Source organism: Callospermophilus lateralis, chromosome 11 (genome assembly GCF_048772815.1).
Source record: "Callospermophilus lateralis isolate mCalLat2 chromosome 11, mCalLat2.hap1, whole genome shotgun sequence".
Classification (NCBI taxonomy): Eukaryota; Metazoa; Chordata; class Mammalia; order Rodentia; family Sciuridae; genus Callospermophilus; species Callospermophilus lateralis.
Genome location: NC_135315.1, coordinates 7,449,695 through 7,469,486, shown reverse-complemented (window position 1 = coordinate 7,469,486; position 19,792 = coordinate 7,449,695). Strand labels below are relative to the sequence as shown.

The following is a 19,792-nucleotide window of genomic DNA, read 5'->3' as shown; positions in this document are numbered from 1 at the left end:
TGCTGCAGTGAGGAGGAAACCCCGCCACCTTTCCGAGCACACAGACCCACAGGGACATCGGCTCTCCTCCTGGGACTCAACAGAGATGGCCACGGGGGTGGCGGGACACACCTGGCTGTCGGGTGCTCTCTGCTGGGGAGTCCCTCTGTCACCAGGTCTGCAGGGCTGGCTTAGGCACCAAGCTCAGGGGTGCGCCTCCCCAAACTGCACACAGGCAGCAGCAGGACAGCCGGTGAGCCAGAAAGGCCAGGGCGGCAGGGAGCCCAGAGCCCGGGGGCGGGGCTCTCTCTAAACCATCGCATGCCTATTGTGGGGGGGGTCCCCTGCCATGGGCTGGAGCCGAGTATGGCACCTGTCCTGAGGGGCGTGAGAAGCGGGTGTCGGCTGGTCCTGGGGCAGCGCTAGCTACTGTGGGTGGAGGTCACTCCAGCCTGAGGGGATACTGGGTGAGGGGGACCAGAGCCGTGAAAATCAGGGCAGGCCTCAGCAAGGAGGTGAGCCCACGTTAGCCCCAGATACAGGCGGCCCGTCCTGTACGCAGGACAGGAGGAAGCAGAGGGCTGCCCACGCAGGGCCACATTTGGATCCAGCTGCCCCAGAGGATTTTCATAAGGGCCACCACAAACATGGCTCTGCTGAAGAGGAACGAGGCTGGGGACCACAAGACTCACCTGGGCCTCCCGCGTCCTGAGCCCCAGGGCACCCAGGCCTTCAAACGCACCCCACCCCCAGCCCAGGGCGCCACTTCTCCCTCCTGAAGTGCGGCTGGTGCCCCTTTGATTTAATGTGATTTAATTTTAACTAATTTACATTTAATTAAAAAAAAACAGATCCCAATTCAGTTATTAGAACACTTAAGTATGTACGGGAACAACTTGGGTATAAGACTCTACCTTTTCAGCTGTAAATTTTACGAAATCTAAATACAGATCACGTATTTCAGGAGAAAATTCAGCATCAGAATGGAGAGGAATTGAGACGCCGCGCTTTAAGTGTAAAATGCGCGTGGATTTCAAAGACTTCATATGCAAGAAAAAAAAGTGGAAAATATGCTATATTTCCTATAGGAAGGTGTATTTAAAAGATATTTCGGAAATGCTGGGTTAATAAAATATATTAATAAAATTGATTCTGCTTTTTTTTAAATTTGATAAAAATGGGGTTCCCAGAAAATTTAAAATCTTGTGTATGACGCGCTATCTTCCATGAGGCTCTGATCCCCAGGTGTGGGGCCACCACGCAGGTGGGGGGTTTCAGAGCTGTGACAGTCTGAGCGAAGTCCCTGGGCTACCGTGGGCAGGGAAGGACTTCTGGGATCACCAGACTCACCCTTCATGGGCTCCCCACGAGGTCTGCTCTGGGCTCCTGAGCTGAGGGATGGGGGAGGGGGCTGCGCTGCACTAGAGAGCAGGGGAGCGGAGCTGGTGGTGGGCGAACAGACCGCTCCTCCTCACAGACTGGCGGGCAGGCGGGCAGGCTGGGGATTTGTGTCAGTGCGAGGAACAGGGTTTTGAAGTGCAATCACTTGTGGGAGGGGAAATTAGCTAAAAATCAGCCAACTCCGCTCTCAATCCAGCACAAATCACCAGGCGGGAGCAGGAGCAGAGCAGCGGGTGGCGGAGGGGCACTGCCTGCCTCCCCTGGGCCAGCCGAGGGCTGTGGTGGCTGGAGATGGAGCAGAGCGTGGGTGACCCCAACATTCAGCCCAGAGAGCAGCTGTTTGACTCCCTCCAGGAGGGGCTGGGTGCTGGAGGGGGGACCCAGAGTGCAGCCTTCCCAACCTTGGGTGCCAGGGTACACTGAGTTGCTCGGGAAGATGACCCCAGCCACTCTGTCTTTGACCTTGCCTTTGACACATTACTAGGTTTCATGAGAATCCAGGTAAGAGGACCACTAGAGAACAGATGGGAAAACATCTCCCTTGAGGGGCGGATTCCTTTTTCCTATAGAAACAGGAAGCCGGCTCACGCAGCGCAGCCCCAGGCTGTGGGACTCACTGAGACCTTGGCTCAGGTCAGTGTCAGAGGTCACACTCTGACTCTGGTGGGTCAGCGTGCAGTGGAATTCTCCTGCCTGCATCCAGATGTCTTTCTTGGAGTATTGCAACCCCGGCTTGGAGGAAGGAGATTACTGGGAACGTGGGAAGGGGTTCTGCTGGAGCTTGCAAAACCCTGGAATATGGATCGGGAATGTTCTGGGATAACTGAGCATGGGCAGACAGAGGTGGGGATCGGGCAAGGTCCGACGTTGCCCCCACCCTCATCTTGCTGGTGGTGGGTGCGTGCTGGTGGGACCACGGACGACCAATGACACTCGCTTTGGGAGCGGGAGTGGTACAGCTGTGACAGACGTGAACATCTGGCTCCCCCAGCTTGAGTGGTGCTCGGCTGCTGCCAGAAGCACTGGTTTTGCCCCAGGACTCGGTGACTCCGTGCCCGGGCTGCCCCCTAGCCACTTGCTCTGCTTCTCCACCCTGGGGGCAGAGCCTGGAGGGAGGGCACCTTGTGGCAAGGGAACCAGGACAGGGACCTGGCTCCACTCTCTGCTGGACATGGATCATTTTGCCAAAAGACCCTGAGGAGTCCCCCTTCAAGGGCCTCCGGGTGCATGTGTAGCGGGAGCCTGGGGAGAGCCTGTGTCCCCGTGGTGGGGGGCACCTGGCTCTGCCTGGGAGCAGCTCTTCTGCCAGCCGAGCAGAGGCAGCTGGTGTATTTCTTCCCAACGAGCTTCCGATCTCCCGGGTGCTCCTCTGGCAGCACCTGAGCCCGGGCGGCTGTAAGCCACACGTGCTCACCCCCTCTCACCCTGTCCCCCGCCTCCCTGGCCTCCAGGGACCCTGCTAACTGCCACACTAGACATCCCTCTCCTGATGCAGGGTCGCAGGCTTCCGGAAGGGAGCAGCCTCTGCCTCTCCCTGGTACTCCCCCCGCCCGCCCCCGCGTGCTTCCTCCTCGGGAGGGTCCCTCACTGCCATCCCCAGACACCCCGCTGCCATTCCATCTTCCCAATGACCCTCCGGAGCACCGTTCCCAAGATTTAATGACCCGCTCTGTGCCGGTCCCAGGCCCTGAGCTTACTTACTCTCCACGGCGAGAGTGATGGGCTGGCTGGTCTTGTTATCGCCGTTCTTGTCATTAACAGCCTGCACGTAGTAGCGGCCCGCGTCGGGAGCCACCGTTGACAGGATGACAAGGGTGTTCTCCAGCGTGATGGCTCTGGGAAGAGGAAAGGATTCCTTGACAGGGGCCCGAGGGCTCTTGAGTCTCCAGGGACGCAGGACAGGGACCTGAAGTGGCTGGCCCCACGCTACTATCCCCTCCCCAGCTGGGAAGAGGAGGAAGGATGGCCTCCCGGCCTCCCTGCCTCCTCAGCCACTGTGCAGAGAATCCCAAGGTCAGGCCTGGGGTTCAAGACTGGCTTCAAGAGGCTTCCCCTACCCGACCCCAAGGCGGGGCCCTTTTCCATGGGCCCCAGTGGGATTTTGTCCTTAGGGCTTTGAGGGCCACCTCTGCCACAGCACTGGGTGCCTCAGTGATGCTCACAGAATGAGTGAGTGACCAACAAGTAATGAAGTGGAAGTGACCAGGGGCCTTCCAGGATCAGCGCCTCAGCCCTAACCCCTTTCTGGTAGAAGGAATTGAACCCAGGGGTCCTCCACCACTGAGCCACATTCCCAGCCCCTCTGGATTTTATTTAGAGACAGTGTCTCGCTAAGTTGCTGAGGCTGGTCTTGAACAATCCTCCTGTCTCAGCCTCCTGAGGAGCCCGGCCTCCTCAACCCTAACTCTAACATTGCCCAGGTGGACTGAAGGCGACAGGTTGCCTGGAACAGACTTCTGGGGGTCCTGTTCCCCCGGTCCCCTCCTCAGGCGTCAGTTTCCCCCTCCCCACAGCTTGCGAACACTCCTGGGAGCTACTGGGCTGGTTGACGGGGTGAGAAGGGAGGCAGGCTGTGCTACGGGGGTGGAGAGGGGCCGCAGCCCCCCGGCTGGTGCCTCTGCTGGGCGCCCGGTAGGCAGACCCTCAGCAGGCAGGGTCCCTGAAAGCCAGTCCCTCTCCTGTGCAGATGAAGTGGCGCGGGGAGTGTCGCCCAGGCTGGCTCTGCCCGCTCCCTTCACCCTTTCTCCCGATGACAAACAAACCCATTAGTTTGCCAAGTCTATCTCGGGATTGTAATGTGATGTGCCCGAGACAGCTGTTAAACACCCTTAATGTTAGTTTAACAAGGACAAATCCAGCTGAATTCTTTTCAAATTTTCCCATTAGGTGAATGTTACAGAGTTTTAAACAGGCTCTCAAATCAACATCCTCACTAATGCGTCTCCGGCCCGGCTCTCGCCCAGCCACGGGGTGCTGGGTCCCTGCTCCTGGTTCTGGGGCATCGCATGCTGAGGCTCACACCAGCCAAGGAACTCTGGGCAACAGGGAAGTGAGTTCTCCCGCCCCCAGCGCCTAGAAACCCTCATGATGTCCATTTTCTTTTTTGATTCTGGAGAGTTCTTTTAAGCTTCAGCTAATGGGGTGATAGGTGGGACCAGAGCCAATCTAACATGTTTTGAAGGTGACAACACAGGTTGGGGAAGGTGACCCCCCCCCCCGACCACCTGCAAGTCTCCTGCAGGGATCTTTGTCCTTGGAGCAGCATGTAGGGGTGGCTGAGGTTGGGGGAAGGGATCCTGGGCTGGGCCCCCCCAGCCTCTGAGGAGCCTGCTGTTCCCCCAGCTGGGCCTCATCTCCCTCCCTGCACACAGGTGGGAGCAAATGCTTGCTAGGATGCCTTCAGCCCGGAGGTGAGGGATTCTGATCCCTGTCTGTGTCTCTGTTTCTTCCCCACGGGGCCCAAGACAGCCCATCAGACCACCTGCCCCCCACCCGTGACCCTCAGCCGGCACAGTCCAGTGTCGGGACTCAGGATCGTTCTACAGGCCCCAGCTTCCCCAGCCACACCCCCGGCCCCGGCCACTAAGATTGAACTTGGCTTGGACCCCTGGGAGCTAAGGAAAGGGGGTGGACTTGGTGTATGTTATGATGGATCTTTCTAGGTCGGTGGTTCTCCACCTGGGGGGACTCTGCCCTCGGGGGACACTTGAGGACGTCTGCACAAGGCTCGGTGGCCACTCCATGGGTGCTCCCGACAGCGGGTGTGGAGGCCGGGGAGGCAGCTCGGCAGGCATCCTCAAGCCCCTCGAGGCGGGGCGACTGGGCCTAAAGGTGGATGTCTGCAGCATGGATTGTCCCCCAAGGTTCATCTGCTGAGGTTCCACCCCCACTGTGAGAGGTTAAGGGGACGGAAACTTAATCTAAGTATCGTGTTCAGAGGTGGGGCCTTGGGGAGGACTGGGAAGAGATACCGTGGTCAGAGTGGGACCCAAGATTGAGTCCTGGTGTCTGTATGAGAGGGAGAGAGACCAGAAGGCACGCACACACATGCACTGCCTGACTCTTGCTGTGTGACCCTCCCTGAACCCCCTGGGGACCCTAACAGCAAGGGCTCCACCAGATGTGCCTTCCATCTTGCACCTCCAGAATCCTGAGACCAAATAACCCTCTTCCCTTTATAACTCGCCAGCCTGAGGCGTCATTGGCAACAGAAAGCAGATCGGCACACGGGATAGCCTGTCCTCGCCTGTCCTAGGCGGAGACATGGAGTTGGCAGGGATGGCCGCTGTCCACCTCGGTGCCAGGATTTCCTTCTGGAGATCAGCACAGCTGCCGGGAAGCCAGGGGCACTGTACAGCGTCCTGCCCGGGCAGGCAGGAGGTGTGTGGAGGGAGGGCCGCAGGGCACCTGCGTGCCTCTAGGCGTGGACCGTGCAGCCCCTGCTCCACCCGCACCACCCTCTCCCCTCTGTTGGAGCAGGGTGTCTTGAGGGCCTGTGTCAAGGACAGCAGACCCCCATCAGCCTGGGCTCTGGCCACTGTGGAGGAGGGTACCCTTCCTGTCCCTCATTTGGGCAGGACTTCCTGTAGGTGGGACATCAACTTCCGTGGGGTCAGGTCACTGTGACTGGGGTGTCCGTTACTGCAGCTGGCCTTGCCTGCACCAGCGCCTGGCCTGGGGTCCCCCTGTGAGGCCTGGGTTCCGTACTGAATGTGGAGCAGGACAGGAAGCAGACAGGTCTTCTAACCTGCTGCCTGACCCAGCAGGGGGCCAGGAGGGTCCCTGGGCTTCCTGCCCTCTGCTTGGGGACCATGACAGACGTCACAGAATGATGCATGCTCAGGGTGCAAGCTGCTGTTGCACTAGGGAGGGTGTCCCCTCTGGGCCTGACACACTCATGCTGAAGGATCCCCAGGGGTAGGTGTTTGGGGGGCACTGGACTCTCACTTTCAGACAGGGGCTGGATTGTCCTTTCCAGCCACACCCTGGTTACAATGTCCTGGGCCTTGTCCACTCCTCTGATGGGCCCCACCACATCCTGCCTGCTGCTGCTATTTGGTTACCCCCTTTCCTTAGCTCCAAGGGGTTCAAGCCTTAATTCAATTAAGAATAAAATAAACCGTCCTAGGCTGTGCCCAAAGCCCCCAGGAGGCATCTCTGTGGGAATCTTGTCTCGTTTTCAACAGAGCTTGGGGCCTGGTGTGATGGTGCCCAGGCCGGTGGTGGCAGCAGCCTTCCCGGACACCCACAGGCCCCTCAGACTGACGGTGCTCATCAGACACGGAGCTCTGACGTGCAGACACCAGGCAGCGGCTTCCAGGGCCCTCTCTGTTCAGTGATGGGTGCTAGGCAGTTACCAAGACAGAGGCACCCCAGAGTTCTAGCCTGTGTCTGGCAGGACGGGGTGGTGGGGTGTGTGAGTGTGCGCGTGTGTGTGCAGGTCAGGGAGACTCTGTCCTGGGGCCAGAGGGTTCTGGGAATGGGAAGCGGGTGAGGACAGAGGCCTGGAGTGGGAAAAGGAGGCCGGAAGGTGTTAGGAAAGGGAGGATGGGCGTGAGGGCCTCCTCCAGCACCGCACAGCCTCCTCCCGCAGCCGGGCAGACATTACCAATCCACCACCGTGCTCTTTCCCACCAGCCTGATGGGGCCTCAGAACCCTTTTCCCTTCTGTGCTCTGGACAGACACTACCAATCGATTGCTTGCAGGATGTCTTGATATACCTGGGTGCGTGAGATTACCGCATCAAGGGAGCTAGCGTGGCACCGATGCCTCTCCCTGCCCTGCGCCTGTGCTATGCATAGAGCACCCTGTCTACAGCCTAACCCCAGCCTCCATGCTGGGGTGAAAGTTCTGCTGGCTTCATTGAAACTTAGTTCTAAGGGGTGGGCTCTGACCTAAACTGTCAGTCCACCCGGGAACCCAGGCTGCTGCCCAATTCTCCATCTTGCTCTGAGCCTTGTGACTCTGCCGTCCTCTCAAGGTCTCATGGCACACGCGTGCTTTTGAGTTCTGCCATGTTCTTGTTTTGGCCAATTGGATGTTAGCAGAGACTTAAAAACCCGTGTTTCTGCTTCCTCTCCTGCTCCTCTGCAACCGCCAGACAACATGCTAACTGGCAGGAGGATGACGCCTAGATCAGAGCAGTCACCTGTCAGCCAGCATGAGGCCCTTCGAGGCTAGTCAGTGGCCAGCCAACCCCAGGAAGAAGTGCCAGCCTATACCCCCAAACTGTAGATGCCCAAGAAAAATTTCTAAGTGCTCCTTCTCATTGTTTTAGCCATTGGGATGTTTTGTTACAGAGCACATTGTGGCTGTAGATTGCTGTTACATACTAGGAGGGGTTCTTGACCCCGGTTATGCATTAGAATCACCTGGGGAGTTTTTAAAAATTCCTATGTCCCGATTGCTCTCCATTTCAAATAAATCAGAGTATCTTAGGGTGGAACTCAAGGGTCGGTCTATTTTAGAGCTTCCAAGAGAGTTCCATGGCCAGGTTGAGGATCACTGTGCCAGGACAAGGTCTCCAAAGCGCAGTGGTTTGCGCGTGTCTGTGCCGTTTGCCCTGGTGTCTCAAAGAGGGAGGGATGAGCCATCCTGACTCCCTCTGAGACTTGGGAAAGTGGTAATGGTGGGGGCTTCACTGTGCTGTCGGTGCAGTGGGGGAGAGCCAGCCACTTCCTCGGTCGTCGTGGGATCCTGCATTCAGCAAGTGTTTCTGGAGCATGTGCTCTGGGGGCGGGAGGCTGAGAACACCCGCGACCGCTGGAGTGCAGCAGCCCTGGGGGAATGGGATGTGTGAGCGCACACAGCTGTCCCGTGACAAATGACAGTCACTACTATCACTTTGATATTACTGTTATTGCTACTGCGTTTCCATCGTGGGTCCTCGCGCTCCCCAAAGAGCCGTCCATCTACCCCTCCACTTGCTTCAGGGACCAGGACGGGCTCTGTCCTGTCAGTTTGGCAGCCCGAGCAGATGGGGAGCAGCTGGTCTTTCTAGGAGAGGGGAGAGTTGGCAGCCCAGAGAGGAAAGCCCAGGGGACCTCCTGGGGGCCCGCTGTCCCTCCCGCCTTCGGTGGACCTGAGGGACGTTAGCGGGGTCACTCCCAGCCAGGGGCGCACAGAAGGTCCTTGTGAGGCCTGAAAGCCCCGTGTGTTGGCCCTCCCTGCCCAGCCTCCCTGGCCACACCAGCTTCCTGCAGCCCAAGCAGACACACCCTCGCACCCAGCAGACACCCAGCCACACCCGTACAACGAACCGCCTGCGCCCGCCACCACCCCTGTGCTGGCCTGAGTCCTGGGCCTGTCGCCATGGTGACGCGCCTTGGGCTGCCTGCTTGGGTATTTTCAGTCCTCTGAGAGGCAGAGTTGTCTCCAGCCAAGAGCAGAGACACGCCCTGGGATTCCCTGGGAGCCCCAAGTCCTGGCACACATGTTCCAAGAAAGCCCCTGGCAAACCTAACGTGTGTGTGGCCATTCAGCGAGGAGTCCAGGCTGGCCGTCCCAGAAGAGCCGAGCGAGGCTTCTGCAGGGCCGGCCCCCCCCCAGCGTCTACCTGACCCCCAACCCCTCCCCCAGGAACAGCTTCTCCCCTGCTCCCGCCAGAGTGGGGCCTCACATGCGGCTGCTGGGCGGGATCTTGCGGCCATCGCGGAACCAGGTCACCTGCGGCCGGGGGAAGCTGGCGATGCGTGGGGCGCGGATGACGGCGGCTTCTCCATGGGAGATGCTCTGGCGCTTCTCGCCCTCCTCAAAGCTGCCCATGTCTGCAGGGGGAGAGGGAGGCAGGGATCAGGGACTGACGTCAGCTCGGGGACGGCCGGTGTGACCTGGTGGCCACAGCAGGACAACATGGGCAGGACGGGAGGAGCACCTGGGAAGGTGACCACCAGGCAGGGGACAACGCCATGCTTGGAGCACCTCAGATCCGCCCGCCCCGTCCACTAATTCATCAGCGTAATGCGCTCTCTTTATGCGTCTGGGTTTTATATCCACTTATATCCGTATATCCTCGAATCAATTTACCCAGCAACCGTGAGAGGTTGATCATTATTTCACATATTTTACAATAAAGAAAATACTGCTCAAATGAAAGGTTAATTAACTTGTCCAAGGTCACACAGCTAGGAAGGGGCAGAGCCAGGATTGGCACTTGGACCTAAAACTTCGGATTTCGGCTACACCCTCCGTGCCTGCTGCTTAGGGCTTGGCAGGGCTTTTAGGCGTGGGTCCCAGACCGTGCCCCTGGGGAAAGGGAAGGGTGGGGGTACTGAAAACAGTGGGGTCTTGGATCCTCATAAACAGCCTCCGGTGAAGAGGATGCCCCACCTGGGCCTGGGGGCCGTGAGTGAAGCCACACGTGTGTGTGCCGGACATAAACCCCGCGCTGTTCTTTTTAAAGCATTCTCCATGCTTGGCAGATAGGAGAACACTGGTCCTGCCTCTGATGTTCTGGCAGCCTGGAGGGGGCAGAGGGCAGAGGGCCAGATGGGAGACCTCGGTTCCCTGCTCGTGGGCCCACCCACCTGCCCACCTGCCTGGCTGGGACTGGGCGTGGGGGGACTGCTTCTGCCGGAGCAGCTGGGTTTCCACCCTGCCCTTGAAAATGAATGTCCAGCCTCCATGCTCCAGGTGTGGTCTGGGGGCCTGCAGTGTGGGCGTCAACTGGGCACCGGTTAGACATGCAGAGTCTCTGCCCCCCAGACCTGCCAATCAGAACCAGCCACCTAGCAGGACGCCCCTGAAGGGTGTCCGTGTTCAGCCAGCTGTTCCTCCCCAGGAGCTGTGTCAGGAACCTGCAGAGTTAAAGAGGCCTGATGGGAGTCCCACCCCCTGAGCTTCTGATTTCATTGGCGTGGGATGTGGGGGAGGGGGATAGCATGCTTGGGGCAGCCCACATCAGCCCACCGCCTCCTATTTAAGCCCTCACTACATCGTGACACACCCTGGGCTCCCCAGCTCAGCAGGCCTACGTGCAGGAAGAGCTCAGACCACGGCCCCTGGGCCTCGGTTTCTCCAGTGCCCAACGTTCCCCTCTGCACTCAAGGGGCCACATGTCCTAAGCCACCTGAGCTTCTCTTACCAGGGTGGCTGTTATTTCTCATCTCCTTGAACACCATGGCCTCTTCTTCCTCTGTTTCCAGAGGTGAGACTCTTGTGGGTGGGTGGGACCCAGGCATCCGTATGGGTCTGTGGTGCCCAGGACAAGCCACAGTTGAGAACTGCCGTGGTGATTGAAGACAGCTGGGCTTATCCCACCCTGGCAGGTCTCAACGTCACCTGGCACTTGGCAAACCCAGACTCTCCCCACGTCCCCTCCTCCCCAGGCCATGGAGGGCCCCCCGGCTGTCACACACCTGCAAATTCTTGATTTGCAGCCTGACTTACAGATTCCGCTGCACACCCAACTTTAAGGCCACTGGCCTGAGCTCTCTTCTTCTCAAGCCCTGGACTTGAGTCTCTTTGGGGCCACGCTGCCACCCCTGGTATCTCACCTGACCTTATGGCTTTGACCATAACCAGTCTACGAATGACCCACGTCCTCTGCCCCAGCTCAGCTCTCCCTGAGCACCAAGGCACCATTCCCAACATCTGCTGAGCACTTCTGCCAGGAGGCCCAGCCACCTCGAGCCAACTCCTCTTTTTTGCTATTAGTTCTATCCATCGCTCCCACCACCACCACCCTGGCCGGTCCCCTGGGAGCTCAGCCACTTGGAGTCTTTGATGCTGCTTCCCTTCCTGACATCAGAGGTGTTTCCTGGTCCCCTACGAGGTCCCCAGTTCTTCCTCTGGGACACCACTCTCAGGTACCAAGGTACCAGGTCCCCCCAAGCCCTGCCAACTAGTGGTCCCCGTGGCTCGACTTCCGGCCTCCCACCTCGGGGGACTCCCCGATGGTTCCTGAAGAAGAGTCTGGCCATGTGGTTGGCTGCTTGAGCCTTTGGTATCTCCTCCCTGGCACAGGAAGGTTGATCCCCTTGCCTGGATTCAAGGTCCCTCCCTAATGCTTGCCGGAATGTCCACACTGTCCTGCCTCCTAGAATCACACACGCCCAACTGCCCACCACAGAGCCTCTGTTGACTCGCTGGGCACCTGCCTGGATTGCCACAACAAGCCAGGATTCACCAAGGTACCCTGGTTCGACATCATCCTGGGGGAGGTAGCCAATTTAGTGTTTCACAAAATAAAACCTGCTGTCAGCAACCTTGTTCTAGATTTGGCAGGCAGTCCGTCAATGGTTGGTGGTGGCTTTGGGGACTGACACTGAGTTCCAATCCTAGCTCTAATACTTATAGCTGTGATGCTGGGCAAAATATTCAACCTTGCTGAGCCTTAATTGCTTCTTCTATGCAATCAAAAGTTAAGGAGGGTGCCTTCCCTGCGGCTTGCCCTGAGGATTACATGGGATAAGGCGTGTGGGCCACGTTGTAACTTTCCAAAGACGGTTGCATCTTTCCAAAGACGGTTCCCTTCCCACGGCTCTTCTTACTCTGTGATTGACATTCCTGCCCCTGGGAGGCAGGGCCAATGTGCCCTCCCCTTGAATCTTGGGAGTTTGTGACTTTTCTACCAATAGAACCTGCTGGAAGGCATGCTGTATGACTCTTCCAGGTAGGTCATCCAAAGGGTACAGCTTCGACCTGGCTGTCACTCATCAGACACCGGCCCTGGGAGGAAGCTCAGCTAGCCCAAGCAGATGTGGGAACAACCCACCCGGAGAGCTCTGAGGTTCCCGACCACAGCCAGCTCTACCCAGGACATCTGAATGAACAGGTGAGCCCTCAGGTGACTTCAGCCTGGGCTTCAGGCCTTCCACCGAGACCTCCAACCACATAGAGCAGAGACAGGCCATTCCCCTGGGCCCAGCCCAAACTCCAGAATCACAGAATCTGCGAGCTTAATAAATGATTGCTGTGTACCATTGTGTTCCGGGTAATTTATCACACATAGAAACTGGAAGGTATGCAAAAGTGTTAAAAACGGTATCCAATATTTTTCAGTATTAAAATATTGGAATCCTATACATTTTTCATTTAGCGTAAACATCACCTCCTCAACAAAGGATCACCCCGTGCCAAGCAAATAGAAATAGAAAGCAGGCTTGCCGGGCGCTCACCCCATGCGGGTTTCTTTCTAGGTAGGCTTCACATGCATTATCTCATTTAATCTTCCCAATAACATGACAAGCTCAATTTTAATAAATGTACGTTTTTAGTTGTTTATTAATTTCTATTACTTGCCTCTGTCTATAAAAGATTACATCAATAAATCACATTGATTTCTGTTCGTACAATAATTTTATCCATTTAAAAAACTTTTCACAGAACTCGGAAGATATATTTAAACAATTTAAAGCAATTTCATGGCAATCGTGCGGCTTTCTCCTCGCTCTAGTTTTATTAGCTCCATTTGGTCGGTGGGGAGATGGAGGCTGATGGAGACAGAGTGATTCCTCCCGCATTCAGGGCCCGGCTGAGCTCGGCCTCCCGGCCAAGTCGCCTTTTCCTGACTCTGGCCTGCACTGAACTGCTCGCTGCACTTGTCTCCTTCTACCAGAGGGAGGCCGGGAGGGGAGCAGCAGATCCCTACTACCACCAGTCCCGAGCTTTGCGCACAGTAGGTCCTATCTAAACTCACCCAATGTCATGTTTATCAGCTCTTTATGGAGCTCCTACTGTGGGCCCGGCAGGCCCTGTGGTGGGCGCTGTCCTCCTGGCGCTTGGCGGCTGGCCTCGGGGGTGGGTGAGCTTCCTTCAGGCTGAGACCAGAGAACTAACTAGCTGGCGAATTTATGGGGGTGGCTGAGGCCAGGAGGTGGGAGAGAAGGGTGGGCAGGGGGAAGGAAGGGCCAGTGGGGAAGGGTGGGGTTGTGTAGTCCCTGGGTAACGTTTGAATGGGTGGATGGAGGGCTGGGGAATGGAGGGAGAGGGCTGGTAGGCTGGAGGGATGATTTGTCTTTCTCCACACACAGGCTCAGACGGTGGGACAGATGGTTGTAGGATGCATGTCCGTGTGTACGGGGCAGAGTGTGCTGCATGCATGCGTGTGTGGCAGGAGGGGTGCCTGCATACACATGTATGTGTGTGTCACGATTGCATGCATGCATGTTGTGTGTTGGGGTGGATGGTATGTGTGTGTCTTTGTGTGTGTGGAGGTGGATGGCGTATGCCCCTATGTAGCACGTATGTTTGCACGTGTGGGGCGGCTGGTTGTATGCTCAGTTATATGGAGGGATGGTGGCATGGGCATGTACACACGGGTGGTGGGAGGGGTGCAGGAAGGAGGGCTCCGAGGGCTGTGCTCCCATTTCTGTGGTTGATCCTCCTCCACCTCTCTACCCACCATCTGCCCATCTCACCACGAGCCCTGGACACCCAGTGTCCTCCCATTCTCCCCTTTCCACCTTGTCAGGTGGGCTTCCTGGGTGTGGAATGTGCACCAGGTGCCTGGCCTGCAGCCCTGCAGCCCTGCAGCCCTGCAGCCCTGCAGCCAAGAGGCAGCTTTGAGAAGGAGCCAGACAGCCAGAGGCAGGTTAGAGGAAGGGAGGGGTGGGGCTCCAGGGTCCAGGAGGAGGCAGACAGGCTCCACCCCATGCCCCTTGCAGTGCTGGCTGGCTCATGCGCCAGGGCTGAGGCCGCCTTGCCAACCAACTGCCCCAGGCGCAGAGCAGTGTGGGCCCGGGGCACAGCTGGAAGTGGCCTAAGACATCTCCTTGATGTCTTTGTTATGGCTTTACAGGTCCTGTAAAGTGCGCGTTCCACTTCAGAATATAGTCATTGCTTTTATTTATTCTTAAATCATGAGCTGTCATGCATAGAAAAGAGAGAATGTAATTTTATGTATAGTTTAAAGAAGAATGAAATCAACGCCCGTGCTCCCGGCACCCAGCTTACAAGCCAGGGCCTGCCGACACCTCCCAGGCCCTCCCGCTCCGGGGCTCGTTTCTCTCCTGGACGCGGGGCTCTCCCGCCGTCTCTTCACATCTCACCACACACCAGTGCTCGCTGGCGCAGCTCACGGCTCATTTACTCTGCTTTAAAACCCCTGTGCCTGGGATCATCAGAGTGTGGGCTTCTGTGATTCGCTTTTTGGAGCAACATGATTTTGTGGTGCTGACCCTGAGTCCTTGCCCTTCATTCGGTCATTTTCAGGTGGCGTGGAAGCGCGTGGGCCATGGGGCAAGGGGCTGCCCTTGCGCTCTCTCCCGGCATGCTGCTGTCCTGACGAGACCAGCCCCTCCCGTGCTCTGGTACAGGGGGGACGTGCCGAGCCGGGACGCAGGGCAGGCACACGTCTATTTTACTAATAACGCCAAACCGTTTCCCAAGTTGCGCCAGTTCACACACCCACCATCAGCGCCCCGGGTTTCCACCAGCACAGGGTCGGGCTGGTCTCCTTGGGTTTTGCCAAGCTGCGGGCCGTGGCATGGTGTCTCTTGGGGTTTTATGTGTGTGCCAGGAAAATGACGCTTTCCCTGCTACCAGAGCGCACCATGCCTCTGCCCCCACCAGGCTGAGAACCCTGGTCTGTCCCCGAGGCCTGCTTCCCAACCACCTCCTGCCTCTCTTGGGTGCCCTCACTCTGCTCCGGTCACCTTGGCCCAGACCGGCAAGCCCGCCCGAGCACCCCTGCACCTGGCCACGGGTGACCTCCGCACCCCCTACCCACGTCCTGGAGACTCTACTCAAAGCCACCTCCTCGGGGTGACCCAGCTCCACGCCTACCAGTTCAGGCCCCTGGCGCGCTCCGTCCCTCTCACTTGACTTCATTTTCCTCACGAGACTTGATCGGCCTTCCTTGTGCCCCCGATTGGGGTTAGTGTCCTCCTGTTAGCTTGGGTCTCCTCGCTACTTTCCTTGAGGGCAGGGGTGGGTGTCTTGGTTTTGTCCCCTCCTGTGCCCTCAGTGTCTAGAACAACTTAGGGGCACTGCATGACAATGACACTTGTTCATGAGGGACCTCAAGGCCCTGGTAAATGGATGCTTGGTGCACACGCACGGGCTCAGGGCCGTTGAGCAGTGTGGGCTCCCCATGCTGCGTGCCATGCTCGGGCCGGTGGAGAAGGAGGAGAAGCCCCACCCCAGCCGGCAGGACTGAGGCTCGCTCCCCTCCAGGCCTGTCCTAGAGTGGCAGCCAGGCTGCCAGGACAGAGGCCTTGGCGGTGTGTGTGGCTGGGCTTGGTGCTGCGCTGAGCAGGTCTTGGCTGGCGAAGGCTGGGGAGGGGGCCGGGGGCATGGCCCAGGGGAGGACACAAAGGTGCCACAGGACCTGCACGTGGCCGACAGCTGGCTCCGGGAGCCTGGCTATTCCAGAGGGCTCTCCCACTCCTCCCACAGGCTGAATGCCAGAAATTTATGGTGACTTTAAAAAAATACAAAGAAGAGACTCAGTGTGGGGACAGGAAGGGGGCTGGGGGGGAGAGATGTTTTATTGACTTCCCCTTAATTGCTGTAATTAAAAACACGTAAAGAATCTTTTTTTAACGACTTTGCCATTATCATTAGTTGTTAGCACAGCTGCCTTATTAATTTCTCATTAGAACCCAATTCATGGGCCCTCTCTGGGAAGGCACCAGCTGGGGGTAGGGCCTGATGGCTCCCTGGAAAGGGGCACAAAGGGCAGCAGCCACCAGAGGACCTGCTGCCTGGAGCCCCAGGACAAAACCTGTCCTCCCAGGGAGGTGGACGCAGCCAAGGAGGCCAGAGCCAGGGATCTGGGAGAAGTAGCCCCATCCCGCCCATCTCAGAGCGAGTGCGTCTGTGCAAGATGATGGGTGGACAGGGACAGATGCAGAGGCCTGGGAGAACTCAGGACAGGGAAAGGGTGAGTGAGCCGGGTACTCGTTCTCAGGGTGTGCAATCAAGGACTCAGCCTCCTTGAACTGGGCTCCTTGGTGCCTGACCTGCCTCTCCAGTCTCAGCCTTGCCAAGGGTGGCTTGGGCAGACAGAGTGACACAAGGTCACCCTTCCTGGCTCACTTCTTAGAGAGAGGAAAGTCTGCTCTCCCGTCCGTCCATCCCGGCTGGGAAGCATTTGGGGCTGTTTGTGTGCATTGATCCACGGATCCTTGCAACTGCCCAGCCAAGCTAGCATTAACAGCAGCGTTTCCTCTTACACACCAGGACATGAAGCTACCGAGGAGTTAAGTAACACAGAAGTTAAGGTCACACAGCTTTAAGATGTGGCATTGAACCAGGGCTCAAGGTTGGTTCATGTCGGTGCCCTCCTAGGAAGATGAAGGCAGAAGGCAGAAATACCAGGTGGGGAGCCTTGGGCTGTGCCCTAACCTCTCTGAGCCTCAGTTTCCCCATTGGACTTGTGGCTCGTAGGACATACCTCCCAAGCTCTCAGACCTGCCTTGGGAACCCACTGAGGAAAGATGTTCACCTAGTAACACCAGAGGAACAATTCTTCTGGAGGTTCCTGCCCCAGGGCTGGCTCTGGCCTTCTGTGTCGGGCCCATGGTCCAGGCCTGATAGCCACCTTCACCTTATTAACACCGGAGCTAACACGGATCTTGTCTTACAGTCCAGGACACTCAGGCCTGAAGAGGAAGAGGTGTACCCAGGGTCCTCAGCTGGAGCTCAAACTCACCCCTTCTGACCCCATCCCCACAGCACGGCCCATAGCTAATCAAGACAGAAGGGTCCTGACCTGGCACACCAAAGAGCCCAGGCAGAGAGCAGTGAAAAGTCACGTGACAGGCGACCACCCCAGCCACAGGCACCAGCCACAGGCATCCCTGGGAGGGATGGCATCTCTGTGTGTCACTACAGCCTGGGGTGGCTGGGATGCGTCAGAACCTGACCCAGCAGGTGCCCTTCTCCCACACCCTTCTCCCACACCCCACGCTGGTTTTACTTTCCTTAGGCTCAGGCAGCACTGGGGCTGTCTGGCAGTTGGGCAATCATGGGTTCAAATCCTGGGTCTGATGCTTGAGACTTGGGTAAGTCACGGCCCCTGCTGGGCCCCGGTTTCCTCATCCACAACACGGGGATAGGGACTTCTCTCTTCAGGTGGGATGACCACCAAAGAATGGCGTGTGCTGCCCAGAGAGTGGTGAGGGTGAGCTGCTCTAGCCAGATCTCCTCTTTCCCTGCACCCTGAATTCCTGGGAGCCTTGGACGGTGGAAGCCTCACCTCCCTCAACTAGAGAAAGAGAGAGACCACCCCCAAACGAGACGAGTGCAAGGCCACAGAGGGTCAGGGCTGGCAAAACCTGTAGCTTGTTGGGCTGATGGATCTTCTCCGGGGCCAGCAGGAGCTCCCAGGGCTCCCTGGCTTTAGGGCTCCATGGGCTGCAGGCAGGAGCTTCCACTTTAGGGGACCCTGAAGGAAAGCTGGGTGCCGTAGCACGTGCTCAGTGCTGGTCTGGGGGAGCAGCAGCCGGCTGGTGGCCCCGATCTGGCTAACGCGAGCCTCCCCTTGACTCTGCCTGCCACCCCTCCCAGGTGTCCCGCTGCTCTGCCTGGGGCCTGTGACTCATGTGTACATCTTAGCAGCAGCAGCAGCACAGGAGAAGGTGGTGGGGACATGGTGACAGTCGTGGTCAAAGCCCTGTCTAGGATACACCTGGAGCTTTGAGAAGGCAGAGTGGCAGGGTAGGAGTCCCGCTGTGTGAGGTGGCAGAGGCCTCCGGAAAGGCAGCCAGCTCCATGATCTGCATTTGGCCAGGGCAGCTCTTGCCGGAGGCCACTGCTTTCTGTGGTCTGCTTTTATTCTTCCTTAAGAGGATGCCATTGAATAGCAATTGCAGCAGCGAGTCCCAGGGACTCAAAGGGGACTGTAGGCAGGACTTTGGCACATGAGCTCAGGGAACCTTTGGGGTGTGCCTAGGAAGTAGGAATGACTAAATGAATTCTACATTGAGAACCTGGGGTGGTGAGAGGCTCAGAGTTCCAGCTGCTCCCTGGTTCACAAAGCAATCAAGAGCAGATGCAGGATTTTAATGTGATCTGCATCTCAAGACCACGCTCCTTGTTAGGCCACACTGCCTCCTATGGTGCTGGGCCACAGCCTGCCAGCTGGATCTCAGCCACTTCAGAGTGCCCAGGCTCCCACATGTCATTGACCTGGGGCCATCCCTGCCAGCACCGCCAGAGGGTTTGGAGGCCTCTGGAAACTGCAATGAGTAGGAGAGGAGCTGAGGGTGACCCCACGGCAGGGGTCTGTACCTGGGCAGAAGGCGAGGGGGTCGGGCAGCACAGATCCCCTCCCATCTGTTTCCCAGGCTGGGCCTCCATGGAGGGCAGGGCAGAGTGATCTGGACTCCTCTCTGCAGCAGCCAGGAAGTGCCAGGTACCCCTGGGTCCTTACCAAAGTCTTTCTGCCCTCAGCAGGTGCACCTGGCCTGCCGGGCCTACAGAGGGGTCTAGTCCCACTGCCTCCCCAGCTTGAGGGCAAGAGGATCCCTGTGGCCTGGGGGCGGTGACCATGCACAGTCAGGCCTGGTTTGGACGGAGGACCTGCCATCCTGGTTTGTGTGCATGTGAGCAGGGGTGTGTAACGCAGTGCTCTCGGACCCCCTCACAACCAAGGAAAGAAACATTTCAGCCACACGGGCACGGGCCATCTGTCTCCAGCACAGCCAGCCCGGGGAGACTGTGTCATCTCCTCTCAGGGGCTCTCCAGAATGTTCCTGCTGTCTCCTCTGAAGCCAGGGCTTGGGCAGAGTACCCCCCCTCCCCCCCACAGCCTGCACTGAAAGGTGTCCTGGATGGTGTGTCTGACTGCATGTGTGCACCTGTGTGTACACCCACACATATGTTCTCTCCTGCACACACGTGAGTAAAGAGCAGACCAACCCTGATGTGAGGGACCACACAGATGTGTGTGTACGCACACTTGTAAGCACACACTGCACAGAAACGTGCACATGCTTGCACACGCACACAGGTATGCAATGCGTGGGCACACCTGCACACACATGTGCTTTCAGACAGCTGACTAGAGAAGCAGACTGGCTGAGGCGCACACACCCACGTGCACACACTTGCACACACATGGAAAAAGGCAGACCGACTGCAGTACGCGTGCATGTGCCCTGTGCGCACACACTCCCACGCCTGCCAGTGAGCTGCAGCCCCCTGCCTCCCGCCTCCTGAACATGCCACACAAAGCCCCGTGGGAGTCCTCCAGCCGGTGCTCCAGCTTTGCCGCCCTCTGGGTGGAGGCCGCGCTGCCTGGCTGCGGACTTACGCGAGCGCCGTCCACTTTTGATGAGGGCTGTTTTCCATAATCATCATAAACACTCTGCCTCACTTCAGGTTTTCTTGCAGATCTCTCCTGCTCCTCTCTGCCTAGCTGGCTCTTGCCTGTGTTAACTCAGGGGCTGTCCCCGGGGCTCTGAGGAGACAACGTCCTTGCCTCATTTACATTTCAGGGCTCACTGAGGATTCCCACGCCCACGC

At 57.9% G+C, this 19,792-nt stretch overlaps 1 protein-coding gene across 1 annotated transcript in view; it reads right to left on the bottom strand.

Annotated features, from left to right (window-relative positions):
* Sdk2 (sidekick cell adhesion molecule 2) overlaps positions 1–19,792 on the bottom strand; it is a 231,757-nt gene that overhangs the window by 82,207 nt on the left and 129,758 nt on the right. The window contains exons 5-6 of the mRNA XM_077110562.1: positions 9,000–9,147; positions 3,082–3,215 (exon numbers count right to left, since the gene is read on the bottom strand). Coding sequence (XP_076966677.1) covers positions 3,082–3,215; positions 9,000–9,147 — 282 coding nt within the window. The remainder of the gene's footprint in view (positions 1–3,081; positions 3,216–8,999; positions 9,148–19,792) is intronic.